Genomic DNA, 24,381 nt, shown 5'->3' on the forward strand with positions numbered 1-24,381 from the left:
GTTGATATTCATCGTTACTTACATTTGGCGTCATTTCGTTGGTCTGAAGATGCCCCGTCGAGTTTCCTTGACTGGGTCCTTCATCCATTGGGATGTAGAGAGGTTCAGCTAGTGAAGAGATGAAGTTTGACACTATTTCAAACCCTATCGATGCAAAGTTTGTGCTTTTACATACCCTGTCATCTCAGTATAATGCTAATTCGTACCAAAGCATTTCAAAGTTTGATGCTATTCCGTACCAAAGCATTTCAAAGTTTGATGCTATTTCAAACCGTATCCGCCCAAAGTTTGATGCTATTTCATCCTCTATCCGCCCAAAGTTTGATACTATTCATAATCTCTCCGCCCAAAGTTTGATCCTATTTCAAACCCTATCAGTACAAAATTTGATGCTATTTGTATAGACACTGTATACTAGTATTAGTTTTAAAGTGTGCGGGTGCGTACGGTAGGTATATCTTAGTGTGAGTGAGTGACGGGGATGGTAGCGTCTGGGACACTGTCCGCCTTTCTAACAAGCTTCTCATCATACTTGGAGACTGCATTAGGATACTAGTGGTCGCTAACTCCCTTACCAGTAATCAAATTTAATTTTGAGAAATGAGTGTAGTTTACAAAGAAGAAAATATATCATGTCATTACGCAGTTCTCTTTGATTTTCAGTGATTCAAGTTAAATTTCGAGTGCAGATCTCAGCACTTTTGCGAACGTCATTTCAATAGCTATAACCTACTACCAGTATTTAACATGGATCATATATCGACAGTGTGTATCATCTTGGTTTGCAGTGCATTCGATCATCTCCACAAGGAATGTCGCTAGCCTAAATGAGCCGTTGATCTGCGAATATGCGAAGTACAGTTACAGTCAATCGAATAAGCCATAAATATCCCTGAGTCGAGTTCAGTCAGTGACGTGAGTAACCAGAACAATTTCAGTTTAGAAATGCAGTAGCCTATTTGCCAGAAATCTTTTCATTTTGGAGAATCAACCTTATGGTACAGCCGTGTTTGCAATCACAACCGCACAAAGGAACCCGTTAGCCATATCACATCATTCGTACCATTCAAAATAAGATTAAAACGATTTATTCAAAGAGACAGAGAAAGGAAAATACTCACCAGACATTTCGACAATGAAGTTAATTCAGATAGAAAGCTTTCCGACAATAGTTTGAGGCGGACGACACTTTTGCTATTACCTTACTGTAGCTACTCAGCCTTCACATTCAGGAACAAAAAAACATCTGCCAACTATCAATTTGACTTCTGTTGATTAATGTACAGACGACTCAAAGGAAGTTAAAAGCAAACAAAAGCAAACTGTAACACCAAGTTTCCTGAGAGTTTCCTGACAGTATTTTATGACTCACTGCAAAGGAAAGGTTGTTTGGATAAGTTTGGATAGGGAGGGTCTGTTTTTACTGGGAAAGAAAAACTCATGCAAGACTGAACAAGACAATATACATATTTTTACCTTATACGGAATACGGACATTTCAATGATGTTAAGGCAGGGAGTTGTTATGGAAACTTCCTGGTTAAGGTCACATACACGATTGTTTACGTCTAGTTGTCTGATGATCGCCGCACACTGCAGGCGTGAAAACTCGAGTAACAGTATGCTGAAGTCTTGAAAAATCGGATTATTTTAATCCGTGTCGGATTATATATATATATATATTACAAAAATTAAAAAACACCACAGATTTTAACTTATACATCTATTTACCAAAATTAATACAAAAAGAACGACATGTTTCGAAAGTAGCGACTTTCATCATCAGGTTACAAACGCAAATTGAACAAGTAATAGCAAACAAATGTACACTAGCAATAACACAAAGGACAAGTAGATTAACTCAACAAAGATAACACTGGACAGTCAAGCTGTTTGTTGAGATTAGGTTTATCCCAATTGATATGTAGGATTTCTTTGATCCTAATCTGGAGTTAAGTTGGAGCTGAGTTGATAATTTTGAAAGAGGTGTTGTCACATAGCCGCTTACAGTTGGGAAATTTAGCTAAGTGTTTTGTAAATATGTGAAATCTTATCGGTTTTTTATTTGTTTGATAATAGACCATTATTTGTATATATATATATATATATAAATGAAAATCGTAATGAGTTGGAAAATCAAGAACAGTGAAAAAAATTTCAGCCTCCACCGGGATTCGAACCACGGGCCTCCCGCTCTGTACGCGGACACCCTAACCACTAGGCTATGGACGCTGATTGTATGTCCAGAGGTTCGAAACCGGTAAGGAAGATCGTAATTCCACTGTAGGCGTTTGTCACCTATATCGAACAATACTAGTTCTGTTTTTGGTGACATATTTTGCCCTACTCTAGAGATCAAACATGATGCTATCCAACTCGAAAATCATTTGTGATTCCTAAAGCCGGATCTCGAAAGAGATACTTTGAACAGAATTTATGTTTATATATATATATATATTTATATATATATATATATATGTATATATATATATATATATATATATATATATATATATATATATATATATATATATATATATATATATATATATATAGAAGTGTATAAAATGTTCCAAGTAGAACACGATAGAGTGCTCAATTCCACGTTATGAAGAAGAGCGTAATGTAAATTTTGATTTTTGCAACCAAACCTCTACTCAGAGTTTCATGCTTACTAGCAATCGTCAGGAGGTGTACTAAAAAGCTATCTCTCTTTCATCTTAGCTTTGACTTTATTTTGGGGGTGTTTTGGTTGGTGTCTGCAGCTTGCGAGGATTTCTGATCTTTTGTTCAAGAGATTAGGGCTAGAATGATCTATTATTGTTTCTCGGCCTGGGATAAATTACAAGAACCTGAGCTGTTGATCAATGTGTTTGATCTCCTGACAATGGACCAGGAGATTTGGAAGGCTCTATTACTTTCTTAGAGACCAAACATGCTTTGAAAGCTCAGTTTCTCCGTGATATTTCTTCAAGTTGAACGACTTTTTGTGGTTATTTAACCTTGTTTTGAACTGCCCTCCCCACATACCAATATAAATAGACTTAAAATCTCCAGCAATCACTTCAGCTTTGTATACTATGGAGGGGTTCAGGTAGCATACGCCCATTAAAAGCCCCATTGACTTACACACTAAATCACAAAAGTAATGTGGTCTCTAAGTCTAGATAGAAGTTTTCACTAGCTTAACGCTACCCATCACCGGATAGCTGACAAGTTGGCCTTTCATGGCACCATCAATTTTCAGTACCATGACTGTGAAAATTTTTTGCTATCCGAGCCGGAAGTTTTCGTTACTTGTAAACAAACCTCTTCACTCAGTGGTAAACAAATTTCCTACGCTGCTCCTGGGAGACTTAAAGGGGTCTAAAATTGCCTCAATTGACCCAATTTTCTCACCACATGTACTTCCATTGATGCTCTTCAACATGCAAGCCACAAAAAACTAGATTATGATTGATAACAGGTCACAAAAGATGTTCTCCTGCTGCTTTTTGGCACTTTTCCTGAAGGAGAACAATCGAGCGGATTGATATAGACTCTAATATATATATATATATATATTATATATTTATATATATATATATATATATACATATATATATATATATATATATTTATATATATATATATATATACATATATATATATATATATATATATATATATATATATATATAAATATATATTTATATATCAATATATATGTGTGTGTGTGTGTGTGTGTGTGTGCAGTAGAAATCCGTCTTTACTTGTGTTGGAGCAACCTGATACCACATATCGGCTCGGCATATTTAACAGTAACGAGATAAATTTACGTAAACACAAAACTCCAAACACCAAATCTCAAGTACTACGGAGCGCTGCAACAGTGTAATGTTGTGTGTTCTCAGACGTTTAAGAATGTCAACGTAGCGTCTCGTAAGTGAGCTGAGTTCCTCGACTGACGTCACGCCGCGTTACCGTAAATACAACAATTTTTCGAAAGTTTTTATTACCCTCGAATTTTTGATCGTTTATTCCTCGAGGATGCAAGCTCAGTTTGACGCAAATTGGGTATTATTGGAAAGCTACGAGCATACAGAATACGATGAGAAAGATTTTTTTTTTCCATTTCATAACCTCTTTAACTGTCATGATATAGAAATATGCATGCACCCTGACAGGCCAAGCCCTCAGATATCAACGTGGGGGTATGATATGTCAGTTGACAACTTCAAGCTATACTTTAGCGGACCCTAAACGTGATGGACTTAGTGTGTAAGATAATGGAAGGATTACTTCTGGTACGACACCTACAACAGCTATAAAATAGAAAGCTCCTGATTAAAACCCTAAGAGGGCTGCCAACCGTGACTGAAATAAACACCGTCGCGTTCTGACTTTTCAGGGATGATGAAGGCCAGTCTCTTAGCATTAGCACTTCCGTTAGATTTTTACAGTTTTACTGATCTTAAAATAGTGAATATACAACGGTGGTTTAATAGGGACATAGGAAAGGAAACAAGTCTGCAGCTCAAATCTGAACACTTGGACTTTGTGTCTCTTTATTTGGACTTTTGTTTTTGGATCTTTTAAAGTCCAAATTTTGAAGGAATAAAAAGAGGCAATATTTTGAGATGAAAAGTCAACATTGTGAGATTTTGGGACACTGCTTTTCTTTCGTATGTCCCTGTAAAGCCACCGTACAATGCTGACTTATTGTACACACAAAATTAAACTGCTGCATGCAAAACAGAAGTCTTCTGCTGTACACATGTAAGTAAAGGCGTAGTAGCTTCAAAGTGATAGTTTTACGTCTATCCTGTCCGTGTGCGCATGCAAACAGTGGTACAAGAGCGCTCACAAGATTATCAGGATAAAATCAGGAGAGCGCGCTCCGAAATATTTGACTGCATTGCATGCTGTACGTACAGAATACCTCCGTGCGTGTGCGTTGATCAATATACGAGTGTTTACTATACCGTCATACACAATGGTTTGTCATTAGAAAATATCTGTTGTCATTTTGTAGGCGTTCATATCAACACGTACTGTACTGTACTGGGCAGTTCTCTCTCTATTGCAAGCAGTGTAGTCTGAAGTCCAGACGTTTGATATATCTTGACGTCATTCTTCGCCTTAATTCAGTTGTTCGAACGACTCCAAGACGGCCCGAGGTTGCAGAGGAGAAAAGGACGACATTTGAAGACATAGTAAACATAACGTGATTACGGTTATTAATATTTTACATTTTCTGAAGTTGTCTGTCTGCATGTATGTCTGTCTGTGAAGTTAGCCTATGCATAGTCTGCAACGTATACCTAGTCTAGGCCTATCAGTATATGCCTTACTTTGCCTTCAGTTTTATGCACAACGAGAACAGTGTTACGTCATGGAAATGAACCTATTAGCAACTGAGGCATTTTGACGGCACTTAATGCTTTCTGGGATCAGTGTAGAAAAGTCTGTAGGAGAGTTAAAATATGTTCGGTCGGGATTGCGCCAGTAATATGTCTGTTACTTCTTGTTGGTGCCAGACGTGGCACGAGAAGTTGAGAGCGCCATCGATGGCCATCTTCTACCTGTCATCTATCCATTAGCGGCAAGGCTACATGATTATTCAATGAAAAAGTCGAGAAAATATACTATGGAGAGGATATGAAGAAATGTATGCACTGTATGCCTAAAAAGTCAATATAGGCCATCCGTTCTTTTATCTTTTTTTTTTTTCTTTTCACTTGGCTACCTTTTACTATAAATACTTCGGACGTACCTTCTGTAATTCCTCGATGTTACCAAAGCAACGGAGCGTTAGATTCGAAACGGAGCTATTTTTAAACGAATATACAAGTCCCATGGAATTGTCGTTAATTTCATATTTGTTTTGGTCATAATACGTTAAATACAGAGCAAAAGCTAGATAAGGTAGAAATTAGATAGATTTATTCGACAATGAGTAAAGTTTACCAGTAGAAAGTCCTAGTATGTCATAATTGAATTATCCATGCTACTAGGTTTTATTCTCGGCTACGTCTGCTGTATCCGCATTATCTGCTTTGTGTACTGTTATGAATACCGCACATTTCGATTGTTTTTAATGCACGGAGAGCTCGTGGCATTGTTTATGTCGTAACTGTACCTGTTTGTATCACACTGTCTTTCAAACGCCTGCCTCAGTAAATCAGCATTTAAGAAATGTGAAGTTGTTCTAACAGGAGCATAGCTGTTTCCACACTTAATGGTTTATAATATAAAGGCTAAGTAATGTCACAACAGTCCCGAAGAACAAATATTATCAAGCTTGTCAGAAAAGATGCCATGGTGGCCTTACACTCTACAAAAGAAGCATTTCTTTTGCAGGTACAGTGTTCGTCCTTATATATACTTTCATTAACATTTCCAGTGAAAGGCGAAGAGCGAGACAGAAATCAAATTAACTACTCAGGTCTTAAGTTCCGATCGGTTTCTATTGACAAGTTGTGCGAAATATTGCAATGACCTACTGTGTTTACGCGAAACAAAATACCAAATAGAAACAACCCCCTCGTCCCTCCACCCCCCCCAAAAAAAACCCCAGACAAACAAACAAAGCGAAAGAAACTTAAAACACCATGCATAGACATGCAGATATTGACAACAACCCAAAAAATAAATAATAATAATAACAAAATATAATAGTGCTTCGGCGGGGAATCGAACCTAGGCAGACATGAGCATAAATTTAATCTGAAATAAATTGTGATTACTTAGCGAGAAAAAGATGAATGAAAAAGGCAATTATTAATTTGAATTATTGTATTATAAAATTGAAGACAGGAAGCTAAATTTAACAAGAGATTACGCCTCATTAAGCATTCGTGAAAAAAAGAAAACAAAAGTAAACCAAAAGCACACACACACGCACACACACATGTATATTTATATTAATATATATATATATATATATATATATATATATATATATATATATATGTATGTATATATATATATATATGTATATATATATGTGTGTATATATATATATGTATATTTATATATATGTATATGTATATATATATATATATATTTATATATATATATTGCACGGGATCCTAGGGCTGATGGGACATGGAAAGGGAAGGAGGGAAGAAGGAAAGAGAAGGGCAGGGACAAGGGCAGGGACAAGGGTAGGTAGGGAGCTGGTGAGCTAGGGATCTGGGGAGGGAATGGCCATGGGCAGTGGCGGCGGAACCGGGGGTTGGGTTGGGGGGTTGGAGGGGGGGGGGGGGCTCAGCCCCCCAATGAAAACGTTGAGGGGGCAATGCATCATAAGCCCCCCAATATTTACCAAGGCTCCGAAACGTGCATCTGCCCATTTTTCAATGCATACTTGTCGTTCTTTCTGATGCACACGTATACTATATAGGTGTAATAATTTTAGTAAATCCCGGGGGACCCTCGGCCCGTCCCCTGGCTATAGACCTTTGCGAGTACACTACGAGTAATAGCTACTCTCTTAAAACATCATCGAATATACAAATTACAATGTTTTTACAGATTTTTACGTGCAATCTGAGAAATTGCAGGCTTGAGACCCATATTTTAGGGCTAGGTATTCGCAGCATAAAACACTCGGGAAATGCCGTTTCCGGCCATCTGGGGTTTGAAAAACCCAAAATTTTCTTGTACGCTCCGCGCCAACCGATGGTGGCGCTCCGCTTAGATAGTCTCCCGCGTAAGAACCCCCCCCCCCCCAATAATTTTCCCGTTCCGCCGCGCCTGGTTATGGGAAGAGAGGAAGGAGGGAGGAATACAGGGAGGAAGGAGAGGGATGAATAAGGGCCTAATCCTAGAATAAAACATTTACAAGAACTACACCCATTATCGTGGCAACGATAGAAATTATCCAGCCGACGGCGATGGCTTGGTTAGCCAATCTACGGGCCTCTTCCGCAGCATGTCTTGCCGCCACCATTTCACCGTAAGAGGCTCGAATGCTTGCCTGTTCAAAGAAAAGAAAAATGGCAAGTTTAAGCTTGTTCTAGCTTGCCGGATTAGGACTCACTTCGGTCATTGTCACGTGGTAAATCGTTGATATTTCATTGGCATTGATAGTTCACGTGTGCTTCAGACTACGCCTGATCAAGATTGTTATCCCTATACATATCCCTATAGTCTCGACATGTAAAGGGATATACTGTGCTTCAACCTACTTCAGATATGTGAGGATTGGTGTGTCAGTGCGCTAGTTGGTGAGGGGAAAGTCATGAATAATTCATTATCTTACAGAAATATCAAGTATGTACGCTTTTTGGTTTCGATGAAATCGTAACCTATGCATTAATGCAGGCGGAGACTGTGTGCGTGTGTGTGTGTGACGCCTGGCTTGTAAACACGGTATCTCAAGTAGGGAAGCTTGGACCAATCTAATATTTGCTGTATATGAGTACCACATTGAGTAGATGTGCCCTATTGTTTTTGGTGCCCGTGAATGTCACCAAAGGTCAGTTAGAGGCCAAAAACCAAAATATTAAAACAAGCAATAACTCCCATTGACAGGGTCCGACATAGTTGATATTTTGGGACTAGTTGTGAATGGTGTCAGGGATCATTTCAAAACATAACGGTCGTGTGATCCAAGGTCAACAAAGGTCAATCAGGGGTCAAAAACTAGTATTTTTGCAATAACTTGAGAACCAAATGTCCGTCAAGGTTGGGAGTTACGCTATTGTAATCCAGGAGTCGACACGCATCTAGGTGACCTTTGACCTCAGGTTGACCTCTGGTGACCTTTATCAGTTATTTTGGGTTATTTGAATTTTCGTGGCTACAATCGGATCTCAAAGGTACCTTCTGATCAAAATGGTCCATAGTTGACCCCTGTGCGACCTTCGTGTGCGAAGTAGGATGGTCGCACTTGTCATGGCTTGTCATGTTGCTTTTTTGGAATCAGGGTGTCAAACTACATCGACCGCGAGGTCAAATGGTCAAAGGTCAAATTTTGAAAAATATGCTCATTTTAGGAGATACGGGGCAAAACAAATCAAAACCAAAAAAAGTTTGTCAATATGTTGATATATGATAGAGCTCTTTGTGCTATATATAGGAAACCAACTCCCGCTTCAATCGGACACCCAGTTCTCAAGTTATGAGGGGCCAAATTGGTTTTGATACCTTTCTAGTAATTACATTATGTGTGTACATTGTAGGCCAATCAAATTTTACGACAGAGTGCACCTCATCAAGAGAAACATTTTTGATAAAAACTATCAGGTCATCCAGGGTCATTGAAGGTTGATTATGTGCAAAAAACTGTCAGCTTATGCTAATTTTTGCAACAGCGTCTAGTCACCAAGTCTGACATGACTGGTTTATTAGGACAAGTTGTGAATGAAGTAAGGGCACATTTTCTAAAATAACCGCGATGTTATCCAAGGTCACCAAAGGTCAATTATAGGTCAAAATGTGTTTTTTTTCTCAATAACTTGTGAAACTACCACTGACAGGGTCCGACATGGTTGATATGTGGGCGGGACTAGTTGTGAATGGGGTAAGGGATCGTTTCCAAAGATAACGGTAATATGATCCAAGGTGAACAAAGGTCAATTAGGGGTCAAAAACTAGTATTTTTGCAATAACTTGAGAACCGAATGTCGATCAAGCTCAGAATTTTGGGACAGAGTGCACAATATCAAAGGGAACATTTTTGATAAAAACCATTAGGTCATCCAAGGTCATTCAAGGTTGATTATGTGCAAAAAACTGCCAAATTATGCTACGTTTTGCATCACCTTCTAGTCACGAAGGTTGACATGGCTGATATATTGGGACAAGTTGTGAGTGGAGTAGGGACACATTTTCAAATGTAACTGTAATGTAATCCAAGGTCTCCAAAGGTCAATTATGGGTCAAAATGTTTTTTTTTGGCAGTTTATAGTGAAACTACCATTGACAGGGTCCAACATGGTTAATATTTGTGGACTAGTTGTGAATCCGGTAAGGGATCTTTTCAAAACATAACAGTCATGCGATCCAAGGTGAACAAAGGTCAATTAGGGGTCAAAAACTAGTATTTTTGCAATAAGTTGAGAACCAAATGACAATCAAGGTTGGGAGTTACGCTATTGTAATACAATAGTCGACCTGCATTTGAGTGACCTTTGACCTCAGGTTGACCTCCAGTGACCTGTATAAGCTTCTTTCATGTTGATTCTTTGAAGTTTCGTGGTCATATTCTAATCTTAATTGTCCATAAGTGGACTCCTCTGCAACCTTAATGTGAGAAGTTATTGGAAATTTGCTTTGGTTTTGTAATGCTTGGTGTGTGGATTCATTACATTGAGTACCAGAACCCTATTGTTTTTGATGAAGGTGTGTATAACCACGTACAGTAGACTGACCTGTGTAAGCATGCCATTGTGTTATTGTAACAGCTAGTTCTGGTTATACTAACAAGCAAAAGTCTAGTGCATTGAAGTCATCGAAACCTCAATACATTTTGCATTCTGGTTACCGCTAGTGACCAGAAAATAATGTTCGGTGCAAATAGGCATAAAGCTATGGACATGTACATATGTGACGTCATTCCACAAAGATAATACATGGGAGCGTTGAATTACTTGCGCCGCTAGATCTAGGTCGTTTGTGACAGAGAAGAACTTATACGCAATGCACAGGCCCATTTATCATCATCTGAACTTGGTTAATATTTAGGACAAATAGTCGTAAATCAGCCGAGATCACCCGTAGAAGTGATAGAAGTGACCAAGTTATGATGGGGAGAGGTATCATTTTGGTATCATTTTATGTACAAAGTGTTAACTTGTGTGTCTTTATGTTTCCCAAGTCATTATTACCCTATCCTGGTTGCCCCACTTGGTCGGTTCATTTCATTTGATGTGATTCCTGAAAGCACAAGTTAGTTGTGCCTTTTAATTGTCAGTCAGCTGTCAGTGCTCAATACATTATCTGATGAATGAATCAATGGAGGAATGGTTGAGTGGATGAATAAATGAATACATGAATGGATGAATGAATTAACTAATGAATGAATGAATGAATGGATGAATAAATGAATACATGAATGGATGAATGAATGAACAAATGAATGAATGAATGGAATGAAGGATTGAATGGATGAATGATTGAATTCATGAATTCATGAATGAATAAATGAATGAATGAATGGTTTAATGGATGAATAAATGAATACATGAATGGAATGAGGAATTGAATGAATAAATAAATAAATGACGAATGAATGGGTGGATGGATGAATGAATGATTGAATGGATGAATCAATGAATGATAAATGAATGCATGAACGAACGAATGGATGAATCAATGAAGGAATTGATGAATTAATTCAGGAATGAAGGAATGAAGGAATTCATGTTATTTGATACCTCATCGGACTTCCGAATTGCCCAACTTCCAAGTGGCCAGCAGCAACACAGGCTACACATTGCTAAGTCATGGTAGTCATCGAATTGCTCTGTGGACACTCTGGTCACCGTCTGGTTGTGTGGTGGTCTAGTGGGCCTGCCCTGTAAAATAAACATAGAAAACATAACCTCAATCAGAGGCGGTGGAGTAGGGTTCACTTAAACCTGAGAGGGAATGGGAGGGGAAACTTCGAAGGGCAGTAGGACATGTGACTGTGATTTTACAAAGCAACCCACAAAGCCAGTTCAAAATCGTCCCGCGAAAATCCCCCCACTCTCCCCAACGACAAACAATTGAATGAATACAGTCGTTGTGAACCATTTTTTCTTTCTTTCTATAGTTTATGAAAAAGCTCAGTTCACACTTCAAACTGATAGTATGAACAATATACCTTTTTATTATATAAAGGCTCGAAGAGTACAATATTCTATATGAGTGCTTCGAAAAGGTTGGAATGTAAACTTTGGAGTGTTCACAAACCGTTTATAGAATATATTGTACCTTAAACTGGTTGAGAGGGTTAGGAAGACAACGAACGCGAAGACGGTATGAAGGCCAAATGAATGTATGACACGGAACTGTAAACACATACACTCACGCACACACAAAGCCACGGTCATCAATCTTGAGGGATACAGTAGGAGAGAAATTTCTGATGCGATGAGAAGGGAATAAATATGTGTGATCTTCCAGTTGATAGTCATCGTTACTTACATTTGGCGTCATTTCGTTGGTCTGAAGATACCACGTCGAGTTTCCTTGACTGGGTCCTTCATCCATTGGAATGTAAAGAGGTTCAGCTAGTGAAGAGATGAAGATTAATATAGGCAGTAAAGTTTGACACTATTTCAAACCCTATCGATGCAAAGTTGATGCTTTTACATACCCTGTCAGTATAATGTTATTTCGTACCAAAGCATTTCAAAGTTTGATGCTATTTCAAACCGTATCCGCCCAAAGTGTGATGCTATTTCATCCTCTATCCGCCCAAAGTTTGATACTATTTCATACTCTATCCGCCCAAAGTTTAATGCTATTTCAAACCCTATCAGTACAAAATTTGGTGCTATTTGTACAGACACTGTATAGTAGTATTAGTTTTAAAGTGTGCGGGTGCGTACGGTAGGTATATCTTAGTGTGAGTGAGTGACGGGGATGGTTGCGTCTGGGACACTGTCCGCCTTTCTAACAAGCTTCTCATCATACTTGGAGACTGCATTAGGATACTAGTGGTCGCTAACTCCCTTACCAGTAATCAAATTTAATTTTGAGAAATGAGTGTAGTTTACAAAGAAGAAAATATATCATGTTATTACGCAATTCTCTTTGATTATCAGTGATTCAAGTAAAATTTCGAGTGCAGATCACAGCACTTTTGCGAAGGTCATTTCAATAGCTATAACCTACTACAAGTTGTTAACATGGATCATATATCGGCAGTGTGTATCATCTTGGTTTGCAGTGCATTCGATCGTCTTCACAAGAAACACCGCCAGCCCAAATGAACCGTTAATCTGCGAATATGCGAAGTACAGTTACAGTCAATCGAATAAGCCATAAATATCCCTGAGTCGAATTCAGTCAGTGACGTGAGTAACCGGAAAAATTTCAGTTTAGAAATGCAGTAGCCTATTTGCCACAAATCTTTTCATTTTGGAGAATCAACCTTATGGTACATCCGTGTTTGCATTCACAACCACAAGGAGGAACCCGTTAGCTACATCACATCATTCGTACCATTCAAAATAAGATTAAAACGATTTATTCAAAGAGACAGAGCAAAGAAACTACTCACCAGACATTTCGACAATGAAGTGAATTCAGACATCAAAGTTTTCCGACAATAGTTTGAGGCGGACGACACTTTTGCAATTACCTTACTGTAGCTACTCAGCCTTCACATTCAGGAACAAAAGGTCAACTGCCAACTATCAATTTGACTCCTGTTGATTACGTACAGACGACTCAAGGAAGTTAATAGCAAACAAAAGCAAACTGTAACACAAAGTTGCATTATGTTTCTGAGTTTCCTGACAGTATTTTGTGACCCACTGAAAAGGAAAGCTGTTTGGATAAGTTTGGATAGGAAGTGCCTGTTTTTACTGGGAAAGAAAAACTCATGCAAGACTGAACAAGACAATATACTTATATTTACTTTATACGAGTGTGAAGCAGCCGGAAGTGACTCAGCGGCCATGTTGGGATATTCATAAACATCACCGCGCACATACAGTGCATACGTTGCTATGTCGGTCGGTGGCCGAGAAGGTGATGCGAAGAGAGGCCAAGGAAGGAAGTGAATGTAGCAGAAACAATCCTAATTGATCAAGGAAGTGAAGGTGAACATTTGAAACCCTCAGAAATATGGATTATGCCAGACTAAAATGTTAAATATGCCTATTTTCCGTGCAGGAAAAGATATGGAATGGGTCGTCTGTACAGAGACAGACGGCACAAGGGCAATGGAATACAAAGTCTATGGGTACGTCGGACTAGGAACTTGAGAGGCATCACTTCCTCAATGGTTAGGGCCTTTTAATTTCAAGAAAAATGTTAAGCATTTCTTCTAAATTCACTTTAAATTGGGGAAAGAATTTCATAACTGGACTAGGCTACATCATCCATGCACAAACTATTTGTACCGGTATTTAGTATTGGGAAGGGCAAATATTAAATGTTTAGTATGCTCGCAGGGTTACAAAAATTGAGTTTATTTCCATCTAGAAACTAGAAATGCAAGTCCCATGATAAATAAAAAACAATTAGGAGGAACAATTTCATGCGTCAGGAATTTCAGGAAAACCTTGTCGCATAGGGTTTGTGCATGAGGCCGGGGTCTTAAGGCAGTGTCCAGAAGTGGAATTCCTTTCAGAAAACATTAGTGTCCAGTTTGGGGAATGGAATTTACACAATCATCTACGGGTCATTATTTTTGTACATGTATTCATTTTTTTTAAGTAAATGCAGACAGACAACTATTAATAGTTCATATACACAGTTATATCTTTGCTGCAACAGCAATTTATTTAGCAGTTCTCCACACTTTCAGTTCAAATCTTTATATTCCTCAGCTTTTTACAGGTTGGTTCCCACAGTAATGTAAGTAATGCCCTAGTACATACATATAGTAATATACAGCAGGGAAAGTTTAGCAACGGAAAAATACATTTTCTACTGGTTTAAAAATGAAATATAAACATGCGAAGTCTTTTTAGAATACTAATTTTTCATAAATATGCAAAGATACATTTGATGGCCCTATAACATTTAATTCCTTATTGACAGTGTTCTCCACGGGCCAAATATTAACAGGGCACTGTGTACAGCTTTAGTACTGTGCTTGAATGTTACTGGATTTTTGTGCAATATGAACGTGATATAGATTTGTACACCACAAATTCTGTTAAGAAAGCATGGGTTCGTTTTTTCGTTTAACCGTGATTGAAAATCAACATTTAACAGAGCCACTCTGCTGAAAGTAGCTGCGGAGAACTCTGACGGTCAATCCATGTCATTTTAACAACATCTGAACAATTTGCTTTGAATAACAATTAAATTTAAGCAGATTTTTCAGTTCTCATGAAACACTAGTTCACTACGGAAGCTTAATAAAATTTGCATGTTTCCATGTTACCAAGATACAGGCCTGGAATTTCACGGAGGCCACGGAGGCCATGGCCTCTGTTGCCCTGGTCTTGGCCATGGTGCCCCTTAAAAAATCCTATTGGGTTTTGACGTTTTGCTATGGAAGTGCCCTTTGCAAATTGAAAACGGTCTTGCCCTCTCAAAGATGAAATTCCAGGCCTGAAGATAGGTTTGTGACTGTTACCATGATAAGTTTACATCTTACCATATTGTTGAAACAAGAAATGTCAAGATGCAGAGCACGGAGATATTTTAACAGCACATCTCAGTTTATGTTGAACACCGAGATATTCATCTTGGAAAATGTGGTCTGTCAATTATGTTTCTGTAGTTTACTGATGGTTAAACAAAATAAGTTTGGACATTCGCTTCCGCATGTTGGGTCCTGCAACAGAGACTGCCATCTGCTTTCCTAAATGGAACAGCTTGATTTTAGAGTAGCATGATGATACAAGCTTTACGAGAGAGTGCACATGATTATCATCTACTGTGGTGTGAAATTGGTGATTATGTAACTCAGGAAAAAGATTACGGTGTGAACAGTTATTGAGAACAGATGATGCTATTGCTGCTGAGACACCAAGACCTTGTAGAAGGTTTCCATCAGAAATGTTTGCAAGTCTTTGGAAACACTTTTCTGTTTCCATGCGCACACAAACGACACTGTCTGATGCTTTCTGCAGACCCCCACGGTCTTTTAGGGCCAAAAACTTATGACTCTTGCCACTTTGACTAGTCAGTGCCTCTGTGCACAAGAGGCAGTTTAATCGACGCTTTATCATGTTGACAACAAATCCAGCAATATAATTGATTGCAGCTTCTTTGTACCCAGATATGGCTTGGAAATTTGGTACATCTGCATAATCATGATCATCATGCAATGGCTGAGTTCTAAGCACGAGATCATATTTACCTGCTATGCTTATTACTGATGGTTGGGATACATGAAGAATGGTAGAACTGTCCCTTAGTATGCAATTTCCTGTCCCATTCTTGACATTGTTAACAGCCGCTTGTATGCCGCACAAAATTGGCCTGCTGTTGTTTTATTATTGAACCCTCAACTGGCTCTCACTGCACTAAAAAAAGCTCTATGTGATCTTGACTAAATTTATAGGTTAAAAGATATTTCATTGGAGCATTTGGACCTGCAACAAGTTCTACAACAAGTTCTGAGATACTTTTGATGCTGGCAGCAAATCCTATAAAGCCAGTCTTCCTTGGGGTAAGATGCAGTGCTTTACCGGTTGTATCAGTAAGACCTAGGATGAAACGTTCAGCATTTCCCAAGATCTCTAACAATTTATCTGCATTTCCCTTTCTTATTGGAGCTTTTGCACCTTTGCTTAAAGGATTTTTGCTGTTAAGGACATCAAATGCAGCATCAACATGCCTTACAAAGCAAACTGTGGCCTCACAACCTCTAAATTGAGGGAGTTTCAACCCCTCGTTGCAGTAATGCAGGGCATCTGCTACTCTGGCACTAAATACCTGTGCGGCCAGTAATGCAGGGCATCTGCTACTCTGGCACTAAATACCTGTGCGGCCAAATTGACCTTCATTTTTTGCTTTCGCCAGTCAATATGTGCACTTTTTAGTTTATTACCTAATCGAAGTCCCTGTTTTTCTTGGAGTTTATTGAGCTCTTCTATATACTTCCAACTGATTTTCTGACCATCTGAGGTTTTGAAAATTCCTATGTCTGCAAATGAGTTGCGGAGCAACTTTAACATATGGCATGCATCAAGAATAAAATGAACTTGAATCGATTGATCTGATGGATGAGGAAATGACGGGTCCAAACCAATCACATTCATGTTTGCCCCAAGGGATTTCATCATTGCAAAATGACAAGAAGGCCCGTCACAAGTTAGAGACACTGCTTGTACACCGCTATCATGAAGTCTACGTAAACACTCATTGACCAGGTTTGCTCGTTCTACCCCACTTAAACCATATACAAGAAAATAGCCAAGCGGTATTTTACAAGCATCATTTGCTGACACTGCCATAAAAACTAAAGCATCTTTGGCTTCTGGTGTGGAGTCATCAAACCTACCTGTACCAATGTCTACATAACCTCGATACTTTCCATTTGCATATTCAATATGTTTACGTATGGCCATTTCATCGAACATGATTGCACATACAGTCTCTTTTCCCTGTGCCAAGCTGTCATTGGCTTTAGCATGGAGAGCATCAAATGCTTGCTTTGTGAATCTAGGGTCCCCCTCTACACTACAATACTATGTTCTAATTGTACGAGGATGGGGTAAGGCCAGGTCAAATGTTTCTCTCACATACTCGTAAGCCCTTGCTGAGTAGAACTGCAGAGACATGGCAAATGAACGGAGGTCTTCTGGGTATGTATTACTCTGTTTAGTATTTGATTGTTCAATAATTCTTTGAAAGACTTCCTTGGTGACTCCACTAAAGGTTGACTCCAACATCTCAGCACGGTTGGTTGATATAAGGTTTTGATTATGCAAAGAATCTATCACTGTGCTTAAGTTTGAAACCTTTTTTTTCAGACGTCGTGTTTTTTGTTGCTCAACCTTCAACTTCTTACATATTTCAAGTTCATCTACTGCTTGGTCTAACTTAGTTTCCTGGGAGACTCTAACACAGCATAACTGTGATCACAAACACCGACATGGAGTTGCTGAGGTACTGGTGCCTCAACTGCACAGGGAGAACCTGTCTCCACTGTCTCAAGACTCACGTCTGAAGTTCCTCTTCTTGAGGGTGGTTTACGGCTTGTAGATTTCTGAATAGTAACACATTTAAGATTGAAATAAATACTTAAAAATTCACTTCATTATTATGCAAGTTTGTGTATACACCCATGCTGTCATACACACCGCAGAATAAAGCTGCACATTGCACGAGCTGTGCTTCATTCCAGAGCCAAAGGAATGTGTGACACATACATGTACATGTCAATCATACTCCAAAAAATAACAAGACTTAGTTGCTTTACAGAACTTCATTACAATGTTTATTTTATGAATGCAATGAATCAATAATTTTGTGACATAAATTTTCAAGGTATGCTGGGTAAATATTCAAACTCTAACAGAAACAATCAACATAGAAAAACACAAAATCATGCATTTACCATTAATTCAGGAATTAAACACTGTCATCTCCTTAAGGCACAAAGCAGACCTGAAAACATGAATAAGTGGAAAAGGGAATAACAAAAACAGAATGCGTTGAAACTCATCTTGAACAATATCGTGACATGCAGTATCCTCCACGACCACTATTGCAGGGTGTCCCGTCCTGTTAAATTTTTCTTTTTAATTGGGATTTCACGTTAAATATAACTTACTCTTGTTTTATTGGCCAAATTTGTGATTATACAAACCTAAAATATCACATCCTTTGTCCTACAAATAACGTGCAAAAGCACTATTGAGAGTTCTCCAGTGAGGCTGCCCTGTTAAAGATTTCGGCACCTGGAGAACACTGACATGCATAACAAACTTGCAAAAAACTGGCAAAAGTTGAGAATACTTTGAACATGTGCCAATTATTTTGTTAACATTAAACAGAACAAAGTTAATTATAACAAACAATGTGCTAAATGAGAGAAGGGGAATGAAAAACGGTGTCAGCTTCTAATTCATTTTATTTAATGAAATTACTTTTGAAGGACGATAAATCGCAAAATACACACTCTACCACTTGGTGGAAAGATGACCATATCTGGCCATCTCTCGTAACACTATGCCAGATATGGGAATCTTTCCAACTTGGTTAATTAAAAAACAAAAACAAAACAATAAAAAGGTCATTAGATTTTTTTCAGGCATATATCCTACCGCTTGGAGATGTGTTGGAAAAGCAAATACTGTGGGTTCAACATCTGGACGAAGACGGACAGTTTGCCCAGATCTATCGAAATAATTATCCAAAAGTGCTCTGAGCAAACAAGCGAAGTCTTTGATGGTTTCCAATTCTCTCTTCTAATATTGACAATCCATTTTTTAAGCCTCTCTGACTGGCAATGTGGAAATCTGTATGAAAAGGTATATAAACGAACTGAATACTGTGCTAAAATAGAATTACCAGTGCAATGGTCCCAATAAAGAAAAGATTATCGCAACTACATGACTGTCACAAAATTGGCCAAAAGTTTTGCACTCAGGCAAGTAAACTATGAAGGCTACGACAGGAAAATTGTAAACCATTTATAAAAAGCAGAATTACTTCCACACTCAAGCACTGCAATGAACTCTGCATAGTAGAATAGGCCTACCGTAATTTTTTCTCAGCCTCGGTAACTAAGAGTAAGAGTAACTCTGACTAAAAATTTACTTTTAGAGTAGTTCTTATTTTGGGGTCTTCAAATATAATTCAATCCTAAATGGAATTCTTTTCGTATCCCCATCCCCCCTGTAGTGTTACATAACTTACTTATGGAATGTTATCCCTCTGTCATAATGGAAGCGGTTTGCCCTGTTTGTGCAGCTGTAAGCTGAACAGCCTGACATTGTAGCAAGTATTGGGTTCACCAATTAGCTGTAGTGTAAAAAGAGACAAAATAAACAGGTATAATTGCAATGCCAGCTCCAGCCAGTGGAATGTACATGTTGGACATCCAATGTCACTCATTGGACATCACTCATGGTGGTCAGATGGTGGTACGTACACAGTCTCAACTTCAAGAATGAAATGTTTCCCCCTCACTGACTGTATGATCATCAGTGACCATTCATTAAGGGTTAGGCATGTGCAAAGTGATTAACGTTTGGCCTATTACAGTTATAGTATAATAATATTAACAACATGAATTATCTACTAACAGCATGGAGCTACCTCCATGCTACTGTAACTAACTGTTTACATGGTTAATCAGCGCAGCATGATCAGTACAGTACAGTACTCCTCACGTTTAAAGCCTATCTTGCTGCTGATGATCATACAGGAAGGGGGAGCATTTCATAATGTACTTACTTACAAAGGAGTTTTGGAGCAATTTTAACCACTACCGCTAGCTGCTGCTAACTAATACAATAATAAAACTGTATGAATACAAACTATTTATAAAACAAAGTATATCTAATAGTTCCTTTCATGCAAACGAGACCCAATACACTCAACAACATAAGGTCAGAACTTACTTTAGAGATAAAAACACATCTCATGTCGATCTGTACCGACTAAACGTTTTGCTTTGCACGAGAGTTTACTACCCTCGTACCTTTCTACTTGCACCGTTTCAAATTATGTTTCCAAATAAAAAACTATTCGATGGTGATGATACCGGCGATCTGTAGAAAAATAAATGCCTTCTTCCTCCAGAAATTATTGTATTGCGCACGCGCTACAATATTGGGATTACTAGCCCGCTCCATCATCTACATGGCTGGCTGGTGAATGCCAGCTGAACAAACACCATTCATAGCATATCTCAAATTCACAGGTTGGCTACGCAGGCAAAAATCCAGACCTAGATTTGCAAAGAATTGTAGGAGTGAACAGTTAGTTCTGCCACGTAAATAAAATAGATCTCCTTGAGTAGCACACTTCTTTAAAACAAAACGTAAATTCTCTAACATTTGAACGCATTTGAGACAACAACATCTTGCAGAAAGTTGCAAGCAAGAAATGTGAATTGTATTTATCCGCAACGACCTTGCGTTATCAATACTAATTCAGCTCTTGCAACATAGGCACTTGTAACGTTATTATTGTACCTATATGGTTGGCCGTGTACGTTTATGGCATATAATGTGTTTTAATGATGACTAACCAGGGCCAGGAAATCGACCAAGCAGTATTTACTGGGCCGTCGAGTTACATTTGTGCAATGTTATAGAGAAGACATGTACATTATATTCTTCCGATTAAAGGGCATAAGGCCTTCGGTGTAAACTCGTAAAATATCGTCATCTAGCAGCAGGGTTATGTAGCGGCGTAATTTGACACCGCTACTGTTTCCGTCAACTGATAGCGCCCTCAATTACCCTTGTAGTATGGCTAGTTGAAACTCACACCACTTCGACTTTCGACTTCGACCGCTCAACACGACGAGCTACCAACTACATTAATCGCCTACATTAATTGCCTTATGATTACTTTCGATCAGATTAGCCAGCCCAATGGCTTTCGTATATATATATGAATTGTTACTATTAGCTTGAGACTTATACGGGACAAAGTCAGATATATGTTGATTATTTCTACAAATTAGGGAAATCAAAGAGACTAAATGCTTTTTTTGGATAACGTTTCAAGTTTGATACCTTAGTTTTGTAGTAGATTGTATTTTCACAAAAGAGTTAAAGCTTGTTACAATTTTCTGATTTTTATTTGTGCTCTTCCAACATAAGTATTTCATTTGAGTCTGCATTCAACGAATGTTAAAAAAAAAACAATATAGCTGTATATGTTAGCACTGGTTAAATACGTTTTATTACATCAGCGGCCTGTTGGTCTAGTGGCATGATTCACGCTTAGGGTGCGAGAGGTCCCCGGTTCAATTCCCGGATAGGCCCTTGTTTTAATTTCCTATTTTATTTTTCAATATAATATTGTTTGTTGGTAGTTCTTCTTGACGTAGCAAACGAAGTCGTTCTTCGTTTTCTAAGTATTTATTTCTTTTATGCGATTTTTTTTTACAACAGTGCGACTTTTTCCACTGCTTATAGATATCATCTCAAGTTTAATCCTTTAGTTTGGTAATAGATTGCATTTTCACAAAAGGGTTAAAGCTTGTTTACTATTTTCTGATTTTATTTATGTTCTTCCAACATCAGTATTTCATTAGAGTCTGCATACAAAGGATGTTATTAAATAGCAATTTAGCTATATATGTGTTTACACTGGTTGGAATAAGTTTTGTTACATCAGCGGCCTGTTGGTCTAGTGGCATGATTCTCGCTTTGGGTGCGAGAGGTCCCGGGTTCGATTCCCGGATAGGCCCTTGTATAATTTCCTATTTTTTTCAATTCTATAGTGTTCAATTCATATCAATTCAATTCAATTCTATATAGTTCTTCATTAACATAACAAATGTAGTCGTTAATTCTTCGTTTTCAAAGTTATATATCTTTTACGCGAATTGTTCACAACAGGGCGACTTTTTCCACTGCTATTTTGGATAACGTCTCAAGTGTTATAATTTAGTTTCGTAGTAGATTGTATTTTCACAACGGGTTTAACGGTGTTACTATTTTCTGATTATATTGATGTTAAATATTAGTAAAATATTCAAAAAGCATCTAACCAAAAACGTAATATCTAGTTATTAATAAGTCATCCATTCATTGGCACGATAACAAATTATTATTGTACATATTATTACCATATAGTATTCTTTGATTGTCGAATTATTCTATTTTGTATTGATATGTAAACACTTTTCTTCTTTTCTTTATACAGGAAGTCTTCTACTTTGTTAAGCTGTTGTACGCTTTTTAGAAGACTTCCTTCACACTGTAAATTTACACATGAAAAACAAATAAATCAAATCAGATCAAATGTTCTTCAAACACAAATAATTCATTTGAGTCTGCATACAACGAATGTTAAAACATAACAATATAGCTATATATGTTAGCACTGGTTAAATACGTGTTATTACACCAGCGGCCTGTTGGTCTAGTGGCATGATTCTCGCTTAGGGTGCGAGAGGTCCCGGGTTCGATTCCCGGATAGGCCCTTGTTTTAATTTTCTATTTTATTTTACGATGTTATATGGTTTGTTTGTAGTTCTTCATTAACGTAGCCTGAAGTCGTTCTTCGTTTTCTTAGTATTTTTTCTTTTATGCGATTTTTTTTTTTACAATAATGCGACTTCTTCCAATGCTTATAGATAACGTCTCAAATTTTATCCTTTAGTTTTGTAGTAGATTGTATTTTAACAAACGGGAGGAAGCTTGTTTACTATTTTCTGATTTTGATTTATGTTCTTCCAACATAAGTATTTCATTTGAGTCTGCATACAACGAATGTAATAAAAAAAAGATATGTGTGTTAGCACTGCTTGGAATACGTTTTATTACATCAGCGGCCTGTTGGTCTAGTGGCATGATTCTCGCTTTGGGTGCGAGAGGTCACCGGTTCAATTCCCTTGTTTTAATTTCCTATTTTATTTTCAATTTTATATTGTTTGTTGGTAGTTCCTCTTGAACGTAGCAAACGATGTCGTTCTTAGCTTCCTAATTTTTTGCTTTTATTCGATTCTTCCATCTTCCATTATATATAATGCCAACAGGTACAATCACTGCCTCCGAAGTACGACACTGTCGTAAGAGAGCGCAATGGATGTACTGGCATGAGATTACTGGGTGTCTTCCTGTTCCTTCTTGTCATCGTGGGAATTGCAGTCGGTATTACGTACGCAGTTCGATGGGAAGAGGTGAGAATCTCCCAGAAAAGAGTATCTTTCGGCGGGTGGCCGAAGTTTATTGTAGTGCCATACATTTTCTTGTGCTTAACTCAGAGGTGGATCAAGGGAGTGGGGCCCAGGGGGCCATTTTGCCCCTCTTCGAAACTTCTTATTCCCCCGTTTTTTTTTATTTTTTTTTTTACTAAACATGAGATGCAAACATAGTTTTGTCCCACAACAAGGTGTATGAGATAGTTAAGACGTTTTGCTCCGACAAATCTCACTTTTACCGATGGTTTCTTGTCCGCGCTATTTCGATAGTCATTCCGGAATATATGCAATGATTGAAGGGACTGTCTACTCAACGTTTACTTATCTTTCTATATACGTAGTGATTTCGCTGGTTACCACGGTAACAGAGCAATACACAAGAACCCGCACGAGAACATGCATAATTTCTTTACCTGGATTCCCACTCCTAACTAAACAAGAAGACAAAAACACATCTATATTATTGTACATCATATAGAATGTTATGGTCTTCGACGTGATTTTATTACTGCTTTGTTTTCCTTTTAAGATATTTAATATTCATATGATTTAATATCTCACTAATTTTATATTTATTTCTTTGTTAACAGGGTTGCAAACCAGGTAAGAATTTTGCAGTAATCTTTAGTAGTACACACATTGAGAAAGATTTACGAATAATGACTCAGCTCTTACAACGAAAGTGGTCTTCAGCAACGGGAACAAGCTATCTACTTGAAGTGTAAACTTGAATACAGGAGCGCAACTAAAAGGGTCTGAACGGGAAAGGAGGAGGGGCCGGTGGGAATCAGCCGAGGTATTTCATTGCATCCTGGGAAGTAACAGTTGCTCATAACTTTCATTAAGAAAAAAATGAAGACTTCAAGAAGCGGCGGGCACAGTGAATATTTTTTTCCCCTCGGTGCCGGCCGGACCTGGCATTCGACGCAACTGTGTATC

The 24,381-nt window shown here is 38.0% G+C and overlaps 3 protein-coding genes and 2 non-coding genes across 8 annotated transcripts in view; 3 read left to right on the forward strand and 2 right to left on the reverse strand.

Moving 5' to 3' along the window:
- Positions 1–1,259, reverse strand: part of LOC139983544 (uncharacterized) — a 52,376-nt gene extending 51,117 nt beyond the window's left edge. Inside the window, exons 1-2 of one of the 2 annotated variants that reach the window (XM_071997175.1) lie at positions 1,122–1,259; positions 23–108 (exon numbers count right to left, since the gene is read on the reverse strand). In XM_071997175.1, the coding sequence (XP_071853276.1) occupies positions 23–108; positions 1,122–1,128 (93 nt within the window). In that variant the 5' untranslated portion in view covers positions 1,129–1,259. The remainder of the gene's footprint in view (positions 1–22; positions 109–1,121) is intronic. The other variant, XM_071997174.1, reaches the window with a different exon arrangement.
- LOC139983537 (uncharacterized) overlaps positions 1–24,381 on the forward strand; it is a 66,908-nt gene that overhangs the window by 40,763 nt on the left and 1,764 nt on the right. The window contains exons 1-2 of one of the 3 annotated variants that reach the window (XM_071997159.1): positions 23,286–23,421; positions 24,033–24,045. The exons of the other annotated variants lie outside the window; for them this stretch is intronic. Of the exons in view, the coding sequence (XP_071853260.1) occupies positions 23,338–23,421; positions 24,033–24,045 (97 nt within the window). The 5' untranslated portion in view covers positions 23,286–23,337. Of the gene's footprint in view, positions 1–23,285; positions 23,422–24,032; positions 24,046–24,381 lie in introns of those variants that run through there. 3 annotated transcript variants of the gene reach the window in all.
- On the reverse strand, positions 7,030–13,273 carry LOC139983551 (uncharacterized). The gene is made up of 4 exons (XM_071997184.1): positions 13,201–13,273; positions 12,120–12,205; positions 11,366–11,506; positions 7,030–7,962 (listed from the first exon to the last, which is right to left on the reverse strand). The coding sequence occupies exons 1-4, from the start codon at positions 13,205–13,207 to the stop codon at positions 7,810–7,812; spliced, it is 387 nt and encodes a 128-aa protein (XP_071853285.1). The 5' UTR covers positions 13,208–13,273; the 3' UTR covers positions 7,030–7,809.
- Trnap-ugg (transfer RNA proline (anticodon UGG)) lies at positions 21,913–21,984 on the forward strand. The gene has a single exon. It is a non-coding gene; the product is annotated as a tRNA-Pro (tRNA).
- On the forward strand, positions 22,651–22,722 carry Trnap-agg (transfer RNA proline (anticodon AGG)). Its single transcript has one exon. It is a non-coding gene; the product is annotated as a tRNA-Pro (tRNA).

This window comes from Apostichopus japonicus, chromosome 16 (genome assembly GCF_037975245.1).
Source record: "Apostichopus japonicus isolate 1M-3 chromosome 16, ASM3797524v1, whole genome shotgun sequence".
In the NCBI taxonomy this organism is placed as follows: domain Eukaryota; kingdom Metazoa; phylum Echinodermata; class Holothuroidea; order Aspidochirotida; family Stichopodidae; genus Apostichopus; species Apostichopus japonicus.

What these genes read in the sequence shown, in the direction of transcription:
- LOC139983551 (XM_071997184.1), bottom strand. An exon ending in CCAACGAAATGACGCCAAAT is followed by an intron (nt 11,507 to 12,119) that starts GTAAGTAACGAT and finishes TTTATTTTACAG; the next exon opens with GGCAGGCCCACTAGACCACC. An exon ending in CAATTCGGAAGTCCGATGAG is followed by an intron (nt 7,963 to 11,365) that starts GTATCAAATAAC and finishes TTCTTTGAACAG; the next exon opens with GCAAGCATTCGAGCCTCTTA.